Genomic DNA, 12227 nt, shown 5'->3' on the forward strand with positions numbered 1-12227 from the left:
GGATACTCGTGATACTTACCCGAATGGGAGACAACTTTTTAGTTATGAAAAGACCGAATACTCTTCTATGGAGCAGAACCCTGGAGATCCTCTGTCACCACCATAAAGAAATCTTGGTCTTCATCAACACCTGCTTCAGGAAGCTCCTTAAGATCCGCTGGCCAGACAAGATCTAGATCTAATCAAATCTTAATGCCTTGAAAAAGACACCCTTCAGAGACGTTGGCGATGGATAGGCTACACCTTTCGAAAGCCTGCAGCCAATACGACAAAGCAATCTCTCACCAGGATACCCGAAAGGAAAATAAGATAGGGAGGGCAGCCTAGAAACGCCTGTCGCCGCGACCTGGATGCAGATGCTAAGCAAATGGGCAAACATGGGGACAGCAGGGGACACTCGCCCAGAACCGAGACGCCTGGTGGAAGTGCTGTATAATGTGATTTACAAACCATTTCTATTCATTGGAAAGTTTTAGTTAGACCGGCGAACATATTTGTTTTAGCAATACAATATTTAAGGCATATATGTTCATGTTATTCTTATTGTATAATGTTCTCAAATCAATATAAGCTCGCTTAAAACATAAACAGCTATTTTGAAAGTTTTATTTGCGTAAACTTTATATAATGGTCCCTGCATTGGTTTAATTAAGTTCTTTATACATATTTTTGAGGATCAATAAAAGCGAGGGCTTAAAGGGATCTTTTCACGCTTTGGTAAATTGACAAAATTGAAAAAAGTTGTTTCAGATTCGCACATTTTCGTTTTAGTTATGATATTTGTGAGGAAACAGTAATACTGAACATTTACCATGGTCTAATATAGCCATTATATGCATCTTTTGACGATTTTAAAACCTAAAAATTATAAAGCGTTGCAACGCGAAACGATTGAATAATTTGGAGAGTTCTGTTTTTGTCGTTAAATTTTGTGAAACTACGAAGATTGCTTATATAACGTATAAAATACGTGAAATATGTGTATTCGGCGGAATAGCTCAGTAGGCTAAAGCGTTTTTACTTCAGGACTCTGGCAGGACTCCAGGGGTCACTGGTTCGAAACCTGCTCCGGGCAATGTTCTTTTCCTTTTTTTAATTTTATTCTTGATTTTTTACTGGAGCTTTTACGATCCAATGTTTACATTTATCAATATAAAGCATTTAATGAATAAGTTAAAAAATGCCAAAATCTGTGAAAAGGCCCCTTTAACATTCTAAATTCTCTTTTGCATATATAACGTATCTGCTTAAAATCGTTGCACTGCGTTATAAAGCTCCTTTTCATATCTCAAATCTAATGCTTGTGTCGCTTTAAGCTACAACTAGGCTTTTTATAAATGCGACATTAATCTAGCTGACATTAAGGTATTTGTTATGCAGGGCTAATACACCGACGCAGCCCGATATTTATACGTGTGTTATAAGTGGTGTATTTACATAGCGAGCAGAAAGCTTTCACATTCTTCTATTTTATATTCGGCAAGGGTTTTATGTGTATCAAGCAGTTGTAAAAACATAATACAATTGAATATGCAGTTATTCTTAACCGGATAAGACTAGCGTGTGGAGTTTGTTACCGGACGTAAATTGGAGTTTTTACCAACACTCAGAGGTATATTTCATAAAATAATATCCTATAATTTAAGGTTCATGGGGGTTGGGATAAAATTCATTAAAACTTCGCTTTGGTTTTTCTTCATTCAATGTGGTACAATATGGTCAAATCATATATCATTTTAAAGCTAGAGACGGAAAGAATAACATAAACACATTTTTGACATTCAATATTTGTGTGCTTTATTCATATTTTGGTTTAAAACCAATACATTTTTACACTAATTTACAAAATCTCAATCTAAAGTCAGGAAGGATATGCACCACAGGTGGGTAGCGTGTGGCTATGATATTAATTAGTGAAAACATCATTTTGAATGATAAATAATCATATTATAACGAAAAATTACCTTTTCTGAAAAAAAATATTTCACTATCAAATATATATATAACAAGGTATGCAACTCAAAATCAGCCCAAAACGGGGTGCATCGCTTTGAACAACCATATCTTCATCAATTGTGCAGCGATTTTCACGATCTCGGTCTTATTCAACGCAGAAATGAATTTCCTTTCTGGAAATGTATATGTCTTGCAATATTTTTACAAATGCTGGGTCAACTTTTAAGAAATAACACGATACACAACACGCATGACCCAGTTGACAGTGATCATGCTGTCTTTATGAATGAAATCTCCAGTTGTAAAGACACACCTCCGCATTGGACCAATGAAATAACTCGTATGTTTAAAATGTCAGTTAGTTGAAATGTATGTAAACAAAGGTTTCAAACGGCGCTGGACAGTTAGTCTTGATGCAGAATGTATCGACAAGAACGGTAATAATGTTTTTTCATACGTTTTATTGAATTATGGTATCGAACTACATGAACTTTGTAGGGAAGTTGCCCTTTACTCCGTGAAGATTTCAGTCTTAAAGACAGCATGATCACTGTCAACTGGGTCATGCGAGTTGTGAATCGTGTTATTTCTGAAAAGTTGACCCAGCATTTGTAAAAATATTGCAAGACATTACATTTCCAGAAAGGAAATTCATTTCTGCGTTGAATAAGACCGAGATCGTGAAAATCGCTGCACAATTGATGAAGATATGGCTGTTCAAAGCGATGCACCCCGTTTTGGGCTGATTTTGAGTTGCATACCTTGTTATATATATATTTGATAGTGAAATATTTTTTTTCAGAAAAGTTAATTTTTCGTTATAATATGATTATTTATCATTCAAAATGATGTTTTCACTAATTAATATCATAGCCACACGCTACCCACCTGTGATATGCACTACCTTAAGTTGAATAAATACAAAGCTATATACATATACAAGGTCAAGTTAGCAACATTTCACACAAAAAAATATTGTCATAAAACAATAAATGAGTTTTTATTCAACTGCCTTTTTGGGATAAATTTCCTAAACAAAGTTCTAAAAATAACTAAAACGTAACTACTTTTGAAAAATCCAGGTATGGTGGATAATAAGAGTCACAATTCTATTTCAAAGGCTTAACAATTTTGTTATTTACCTCTCAACCAAATTGCAAATTTTAAACCATCTCAAATTGAAATAGATTGCAGACGACATATAAAATTGTAAAGGAATATAAAGAAATTGGCAAACCGAATGATTTTATATTTCGATTCCTTCTACCCATTTTGAAAGCGTGGCCATCGCTATGCTCCGTAGAAAAACGTGCAAAACAAATCGGTCGAAACCACGTGCAGTGGTGAGAAAACCGGGTATGTGTATACACATACCTGAGAAAACACGTACGTATTTTGACAGTTGAATGGCAACTAGTAAAACAACTATTAACATTAATCAGCAAGAGATCGCACTAAATAACAGAAATGACCACGTAGAGATATCATCAATTACCATATTTCAAATATTTTCCAGCTGAAAATTGTCCCCAGCACGTCTTTTTTAGTTTATTTGTATTGTTTTTCTGGAGCTGAAGTGCATCTCACAGAATATCCATCCAACTTCCGTTGTTTTCACTTTCGTTATTAAAAACTCCGTTTAAAAGAATTATTTATACTTTTAGATTGTTAAAGCGATGTATTATTATATATTATCGATAGAATAGTATACCGTGATGAATTGAACGGAGTTACGTATCGATCTTTCTGTCAGTCTGTAAGCGTACTATTTTATACGCAATAATATAATACATGTGATTCGACAACGATTGTAAACATTGGTGAAATGCTTCTTACATAATTATTCTTTTGAGTGTTTGTGAGGTCTGATCGTGCAGTTTGCAAACATCAACGGAAAGATTACAATCCAATGCATTTGTCATCGTCAACCGTTTGGAATGTCAATTAGGCGATGAGTGAGTTTTAAGCATGTTTCTTTCTATTTTATTTATTTAAAAATGGCTGCCCCCATGGTGATGAAATGACATGTGTTCGAGTTTTGATATTTCTAGATATGTAAACTTTTTTTTACTATTTAAGCGTAACTTGCCCTCGTCAATGTCGAAATTAATCACTAGTTATATAATTTTCCGCCGAAATACGTGGAATAAACATGATTCAGATTTTTGAAAATAGTGTATATTTTATTGTTAAAATCGCTTTGTATTTTGATTGATTTTGTGGATGTTATGAAACGTTGATGTACAAAATTGGTAGCAGTTTGAAGGAAAAACATCCTTTAAAGCATATATGTATACATTTTCAATGTGGCACTCTTCCTTTACTCAAATTTGAGTTCAATGCTAGGGGTCCCACATTTTTCAAAATGAAGCCTCTACATGAACCGTAAAATCATACACAAAATCTAATTATATTATCGACAATATTCAAATAACATTTAATGGGGAATGATAGTTTTGGTATCGTATTATGTTGGCGCAATTGTGTTTCTTTTGCATAATATTTGAAAACAATTGCTTTATATTATACATACCTATATTTACTTACCACATATGACCAATTTTGTACGCAGTAAATAGGATCCCTTTCAAATTTTATCGTTTAAGGTTGTGATGTCGGGTCTCTATCAATACTTCTTTTGCACACAAAAAATCCTTTAAAAAATAATGCAGCTCCATTATATATGTTCAGGTTTATAAAAGTTGTGCATCTTTAAAGGGGCCTTTACACGTTTAGGTTAATTGACAAAATAAAAAAAAATGTTTCGGATTCGCACATTTTTGTTGAAGTTATGATATTTGTGAGGAATTAATACTAAACTTTTAACATGGTTTAAAATATACATAACCTGCATCATTGGTCGATTTAAAAAACAGAAAATTATAAAGCGTTGGAACGCGAAACGATTGAATAATTTGTTAAGTTCTGTTGCTATCGTTATATTTTGTGATATTATGATAATTGCTTATATAAAGTATAAATTCATCACTCATTGCATGTGTACGGATGGCCGAGTGGTCTATGTGATAGACTTTTACTCTATGGATCAGTGGTTCGAGTCCAGTTGAGGGTTACTTTTGTCATTCTTTAATTGTATTCTTGATTTTTTTTACTGGAGCTTTTTAGATCCAATGTCTACATTTATTCGGCGTAACCTTACCTGACCTTTGTAACTGTCCAATAAAATTCAAATAAAATTTCCCGCGGCTAGGCCAGAATGAATACACTTCATTTATCCCATAGGCTGATTTGAGCATACGACCAGAACATTTGAAACATGTCCGCGTCTTTGTAACACTGTTTTACTGCGTGTTCAGCATGAAACAATTTTATCTCTAATGAAAAGGCTTAATAGATAGAACCGTTTTACCATTAATCTCGACATCATTACAGTTTGTGCGTGCACCTTTTATTTTCAGTGGATTGCCAGCGCGAGAACGTTTGTACTTAAAGGCTATGTTCTCATATTTAGTACTAACTTCCATTTTCCTGTCAACATGTTAAAATGTAAAAGTATAAAGAGCAATGGAAGCGAGGCATCACTTTAATGCATTGCATTTCAACCCGCGAGGTATCGGATCAATTCGCAGCCAGTGTGTGTGAATGTCAGAGTTTATATACAGGTCATCGCTGCGTCTTCACGACTACCTTATGTGCTGACCGGAGTTCGTGGCCAGCAAAATAATCGTTATATAATAAAGACGCTAAAGCGTGAACTAGCTGAACTGGAATTTTCTTTAGACCAGAAAGATGTTAAATGAAGATATCCAGCGATATAATTATGGTATATCAATAATAGATTCTTAATGTGTTTTTAGCAATACCATAATAAATATTATTTTTAATTAATTTAACAAGAATTATACCACCATATTGACTAATGTATTAAGCATGAGCGCGATGATTCTCGATACTGTTAATAATCAAATCAAATAGCAATGCCCGACAAACCACTAAAACAGGTTTATTCGAAGAACGCGCGTATAAATATTTAAAATATGTACGGATACTCATATGTTTTAATTTCACTTCCATTATTCTTTTGGTTTTCTGTTTTGTATCTATAGGTTTATGACCAGCAATATGTAATAATGTAAAATAAGCCGCGAAAACTAAGCGTAACAACCCGTATTGCGTGTGATGCAGCTAACAACTGCACAGAAAAAGACATTCGCTATCCTTGATCTCATTCATTGAACTCTTTACCTTTCATAAACTCCAACCACAATCAACGCCGTATATCTTTTTTAAAGATATTTCTTGTCAATATAAAGCATTTAATAACAAACTTCGATACATGCCAAAATCTGTGAAAAGGTCCCTTTAAATTACAATGTCTATAACCTGAAACAGCTGTACACATCTTTAGACGACATAATTGCTGTATTATGGTGGCATATTTCTGCTTATCGCATATCGTTTTAGCTGTGTCGAATACTTTCTGCAAATTTTTGAAAAATAATTTCAGGCAAATATAGAAACCTTCCGTGTTATTTGCATTATGTTATAAACACGAAATTTCGTAATAATTTTCTTGAAAGATGCCCATTTGGTGCATGGTAATTGTTCCGTATTACTATTTCCTTGAAAATATCATCACTACAACGAAAATTTGCGAAACTGAAACTTTTTTACAATTTTGTCAATTTTACCAAAACGTGAAAATATGGAAGTGTATATCGTAGACCCTAATGCTGTGATGATGTCAACATTCTATGACGGCATTATATGAAAAAGGTGTCATGGCGGAAAAAATAACTCATCGTGTCGACTAAAACTATGATTGCAAGTCATTTTCACGAGCATGACGCCAAAAATTATGTTGATTTGTCGACTTAGATCATGTCGACCAAATATTTTTTTCGGGAAAAGCCGGACACATTTACGTCGAGACTTAAACTTAATGTCGTTATGGCGAGTAAAATTAAGATGGAAAAACCTACAAAACTATGACGACATACCATGTTATTTCACAGAATTAAGTCGATATAAACTAATCCGGCATTACCAAATTATTGGGGTGTACCATATTCTATGACGGCATGATACGTAAAAGGTGTCATGGCGTAAAAAATAACTCATCGTGTCGACTAAAACTATGATGGCAAGTCATTTTCACGAGCATGACGCCAAAAATTATGTTGATTTGTCGACTTAGATCATGTCGACCAAATACTAGTAATTTTTCGGGAAAAGCCGGAAACATTTACATCGAGACTTAAACTTAATGTCGTTATGGCGAGTAAAATTGAGTGGAAAAAAGCTACAAAACTATGTCGACATACCATGTTATTTCACAGTAAGTCGATGTAAATTAATCCGGCATGACCATATTATTGGGGTGTACCATATACGCTGCCGTATGAAAAGGTCGCTTTTTAGTAGCCATGTAATTATATGGACTTAAAGGGGCCTTTTCACAGATTTTGGCATGTTCTGAAGTTATTCATTAAATGTTTTCTATTGATAAATGTAAACATTTGATCGTAAAAGCTGCAGTAAAAAAACAAAGAATAAAATTAAAAAAAGGAAAAAAAAACTGCATGAAGCAGGTTTCGAACCAGTGACCCCTGGAGTCCTGCCGAGGTCCTGAAGTAAAAACGCTTTTACTCTCTCGGCTATTCTGCCTAATAAATATGGAGGTCGTATTTTATACCTTATACAAGCAATCTTCGTAGTGTCACAAAATTTAACGACAACAACAGAACTCTCCAAATTATTTAATCGTTTCGCGTTGCAACGCTGTATAATTTTTAGGTTTTAAAATCGCCAAAAGATGCATATAATGGCTATATTAGACCATGGTAAATGTTCAGTAATACTGTTTCCTCACAAACATCATGACTAAAACGAAAATTTGTGAATCTGAAACAACGTTTTTCAATTTTGTCAATTTACCAAACGTGAAAAGATCCCTTTAAATTTATGTAGAATAACGGGTAAGAGTGAGAGTTTTTGTGTTTTATAAGTTGTAAGTCTTACTTGAAACCAAGGTGGCTTAGGGATTTAAATAGTAGTCAAATAAATTGTACGCTATTATTATCATAAACTATGTAGTTTAATATATACTGCCTGTATTTTTCTCATAATTGACATGACGCCTGGACGATGTGGGTAGCAAACCTAACACCAAAACGGCTTCTTTGCCTATAAACTGCATATAGATTTACGCGATATTCCGGATGATTTTTATGGACTTTTTGACACCATATAACACTTGTAAAAGGGGTCTCTGTCATGTAGTTATTCTGCAAATGCAAAAAATATACGTTTATAGAGAACATGAGCTATTTATAACGGGTTTTCAGTACATGAAACCAGAGACGTAGATAACACTACTACGTCTCTGATGACACGCTCTCATACGCTTGCGCGCTTACCGAAATCGAACCTGTTACTACCTGTAATGGTGGTATTAGCAATAAATTAACACTTCTTCACCGGTATTTATCCATGTTATTTACGAAAATATTAATGCAACATCCCCCCCGTGTTTTTGACACGAAATAAGGCTTTAAAACTGGGATTTCTGTGAAGTTGTACGCGCTTTCTGACTCTGACTCCGAATGGGTACCAAAATCCCACATGTTATTACGAATAAAAGTGATATTAATATTAAACATTGCTTATCGGACATTGATCAATCACTATAATTGAAAGTGCAAGACAAAACAATCAGTTTGGTCATTGTCTGATATAAATTAGCGTTGTATGAAGGGAAATTCGGTAAAGCTACCAGTATCAGACGCTCGCGCAGGTACCGACTTCCCACAAGTTAACGCATTTATTGGTTATATATATATCAGTATTAATAACTCTTATACAATGGCATTCATCGATACGTCTTTATTTAAATAGAAACATAAAATCGTTTTCACTTGTTTCTGACACACAAAAAACTCGATTTATAACGGGGATTTCGTTAAGTTACGCAAAGTGGGTATCGATATTCTCTATTATTAACCAGGTTTTCCGAAGGAAAAAACTGGTTATTAGATTGGCGAATGCGGGCGGGCTGGCTGGCGGGCTGGCTGGCTGGCTGGCTGGCGGGCTGGCGGGCGGGCGGAACAAGCTTGTCCGGGCCATAACTATGTCGTTCATTGTCAGATTTTAAAATCATTTGGCACATTTGTTCACCATCATTGGACGGTGTGTCGCGCGAAATAATTACGTCGATATATCCAAGGTCAAGGTCACACTTTGAGTTCAAAGGTCAAAAATGGCCATAAATGAGCTTGTCCGAGCCATAACTATGTCGTTCATTGTCAGATTTTAAAATCATTTGGCACATTTGTTCACCATCATTGGGCGGTGTGTCGCGCGAAATAATTACGTCGATATCTCCAAGGTCAAGGTCACACTTTGAGTTCAAAGGTCAAAAATGGCCATAAATGAGCTTGTCCTGGCCATAACTATGTCATTCATTGTGAGATTTTAAAATCATTTGGCACATTTGTTCACCATCATGGGACGGTGTGTCGCACGAAAGAATCACGTCAATATCTCCAATGTCAAGGTCGCCACGACTAAAAATAGATTTAAAAAAAAAAAAAAACTTACAAAGGGGGTTAATTTTGTTTGTTCATTTCAAAAGTTCAGTTTGAGTTTTCTCCCTTTATCAGATTTTTTTTTCACAATGAAAACCTGGTTTTGTGACAATTTTGTCCCTTGTTCTACATGCACACGTGATATAATTCATGCTTAATAATGCGTAGTTATTGCTTACATGGCATTTCCAGTTTTTGAAATAAATTAATGTTCTATAAGAGTGATCTCGGTAATTCTACACATTGAAGCTTCCACTCGCTCTTGTCAAGACCGCATTTCCGCGTTGGAAATGGTATATATTTAATTAATGTAACTTATCTTTCTGGAGTTACATTAACCCTATTTACATCGTTTTGCCATATTTCATTTCCATTTTTTTTTCAAAACAAAATAAACGAAACTCGTTGAAAAAAAAAGAGAATTAGGCATTCGATCTCCAAGTGTGGATTAAAAGCGTTCATTGGTGACACCACATGTCTACACATGTGTAGATACCGTCATTTAGAAAAGATATCACGTGTCACCTTCTAATAACATGCATAATGGAAATAACATGCATTACTATCAGAGTAATAAAACACAGCAGCCTTCATGCTGGGTTTTATTTCTCTTAAAGTAATGCAGATGAACATTGCTTCTATTAATCACCTAGTAACTGATAAAACAATTAAAAAACATGAACTATTATGTGATGATCAGATCGATAACATAAACTATTTAAATCTGCTAGTTTATTGTCTTTGACAGTGTTGACGTTCAGTTGTTCGTGGGGACGACCGCATTCATTTATACATCTCTTACACTTCTCAAGATCTCTTTTCGGCTTTTGAAACGATATAAATTCAATGCCACCAACTAATCTTTCAGGATATCGATTGTCCGAGTTACATTATCCCCATTGAAACCGTTTAACCATTTTTTATCTACGTTTTTTTAAAGAGGAAAAGAAAAGAAACTCGTTGAAATAAAAGTGAACCTAGACATAGCTTGTCTTGGAAAATGGCGGACAGTTCGTAGCTAACTAACGCGCCCGATTAATCGATCGCTGATTGGTAGATCAATTCTTAGATAAGGATTTAATTGACCGGCGGCGACATGTCAATTATGTCTCTAAAGGAGTGATTTATACAGGTCTATTCAATATTGTGAGTTACAGCTAAGATTTATTCTATTGATTTGTAACATCTGATATACTGTAAACAACTGCAAAAGCAAATGTTTTGTTGAATAGCACAAGATGTGGTGTCCACGTGAAATGTAAGTCTACAATTTGTTTTCTTGTATTTCAGATACAAGAATCAGCATGGTATAACACAGTCTATCCAAGCGTATATATGTACGTGTAAATATTAATGGCTAGTAGGGGATATCCGACCACTCAACAGTGAACTAAGTGATTTTGTGGATATTAAATGCTGCTATTTATAGATACAACCGCAGATACTGTCTTCTCACTCGTTGATATTATTTATTCTTACATCTTTTGACTTGCTGTAAACAACAACCAGAACGACATGCTGTCAAACATATGAGTGGTGAAGATTTTTTTAAAAGATTTGTCCACGTTGGGAGAATAGTTACTTGCCGAAGGAATTATCGTTGGGAACGGTATCCTAATCAAAGAAGGCGTCCCCCTGGCACTGAGACCGCGCCGTAACAACCAATCAACTCAATGGAAGTCACTGCCGACGCTACGGCTGCCGGTGACGGTTTCAACGACGACGCAAATGACAAGAAACCATTCGCTAAGGATGCTATCGATGAGTCGCGGAAGGAGGCCGGAAGTGACGGCAGTCGGCGCCCAGCCAGACGTGTATTGTACATTCCTAAGCGGCTGATAGTTACGGTGCTGCTAGGGATGGGAATGCTGCTGGTCTACGCCATGAGGACGAACGTCGGGACGCTGGTAGTGATCATACTGGACATGCAGGCACTTGATAAGCTCGAATCTGTCGACGTCATACTCAACGTAAGTCTCGCATTAGTATGAATCAAAACTCGCATGAGCGTTTAAAGTATGTAACGCACTTAGATGGTATTAACTCAAGCCTGCATAAATCCGAGGATATATTGTAGTTTACGCACCATTCTTTTTGTACCTAATTTTATATATACACATGTACTACTGTGATGCATTCTTTTTTCAAAATGGTCAGTTAAATGATATTTGATTGAATGCTTTGTTCTGAATCAGAATTGCGCGGATACTACAAATGCCAACAATTTTATACCACTATAATTGTATTGTATTACAGTCCGTATAAATTAACAATAACGCAACGTTTCATGTAAATATCAAACATGTAGTTGCCTAGAGGACCCGACGATTTGCCTGAAATGTCGTTTTCCCTGACAAACAACACACATCTGTCGCGGGTAATTTATAAAAGAAATGTACCACATGTAGTACATTTTGCATGTGTTTATCATGTCCCTGTTTGTTATGCTGTTGCTACTGTGCGTTCTTCGTCAAGCGTATAGGCGACAGATACTATACATGTATGGCGATGTATTGGACCAGCGCACAAGTGGTTATCGTGTGGCTATGATATTAATTAGTAAAAACATCATTTTGAATGATAAATAATCATATTAAAACGAAAAATCAACTTTTCTGAAGAAAAAAAATAATTCACTATCAAATATATATATAACAAGGTATCCACCTCAAAATCACCCGAAAACGGGGTGCATCGCTTTGAACAGCCATTACTTCATCAATT

General features: G+C 35.2%; 1 protein-coding gene across 3 annotated transcripts in view; it reads left to right on the forward strand.

The window, feature by feature from the left end:
• LOC127871426 (vesicular glutamate transporter 2-like) overlaps positions 1–12227 on the forward strand; it is a 43242-nt gene that overhangs the window by 14857 nt on the left and 16158 nt on the right. The window contains exons 1-2 of one of the 3 annotated variants that reach the window (XM_052414346.1): positions 1354–1612; positions 10794–11473. In XM_052414346.1, the coding sequence (XP_052270306.1) occupies positions 11177–11473 (297 nt within the window). In that variant the 5' untranslated portion in view covers positions 1354–1612; positions 10794–11176. Of the gene's footprint in view, positions 1–1353; positions 1613–3891; positions 3912–10793; positions 11474–12227 lie in introns of those variants that run through there. The other 2 variants (XM_052414361.1, XM_052414350.1) reach the window with 2 other exon arrangements.

This window comes from Dreissena polymorpha, chromosome 1, assembly GCF_020536995.1.
Source record: "Dreissena polymorpha isolate Duluth1 chromosome 1, UMN_Dpol_1.0, whole genome shotgun sequence".
NCBI classification, from domain to species: Eukaryota; Metazoa; Mollusca; class Bivalvia; order Myida; family Dreissenidae; genus Dreissena; species Dreissena polymorpha.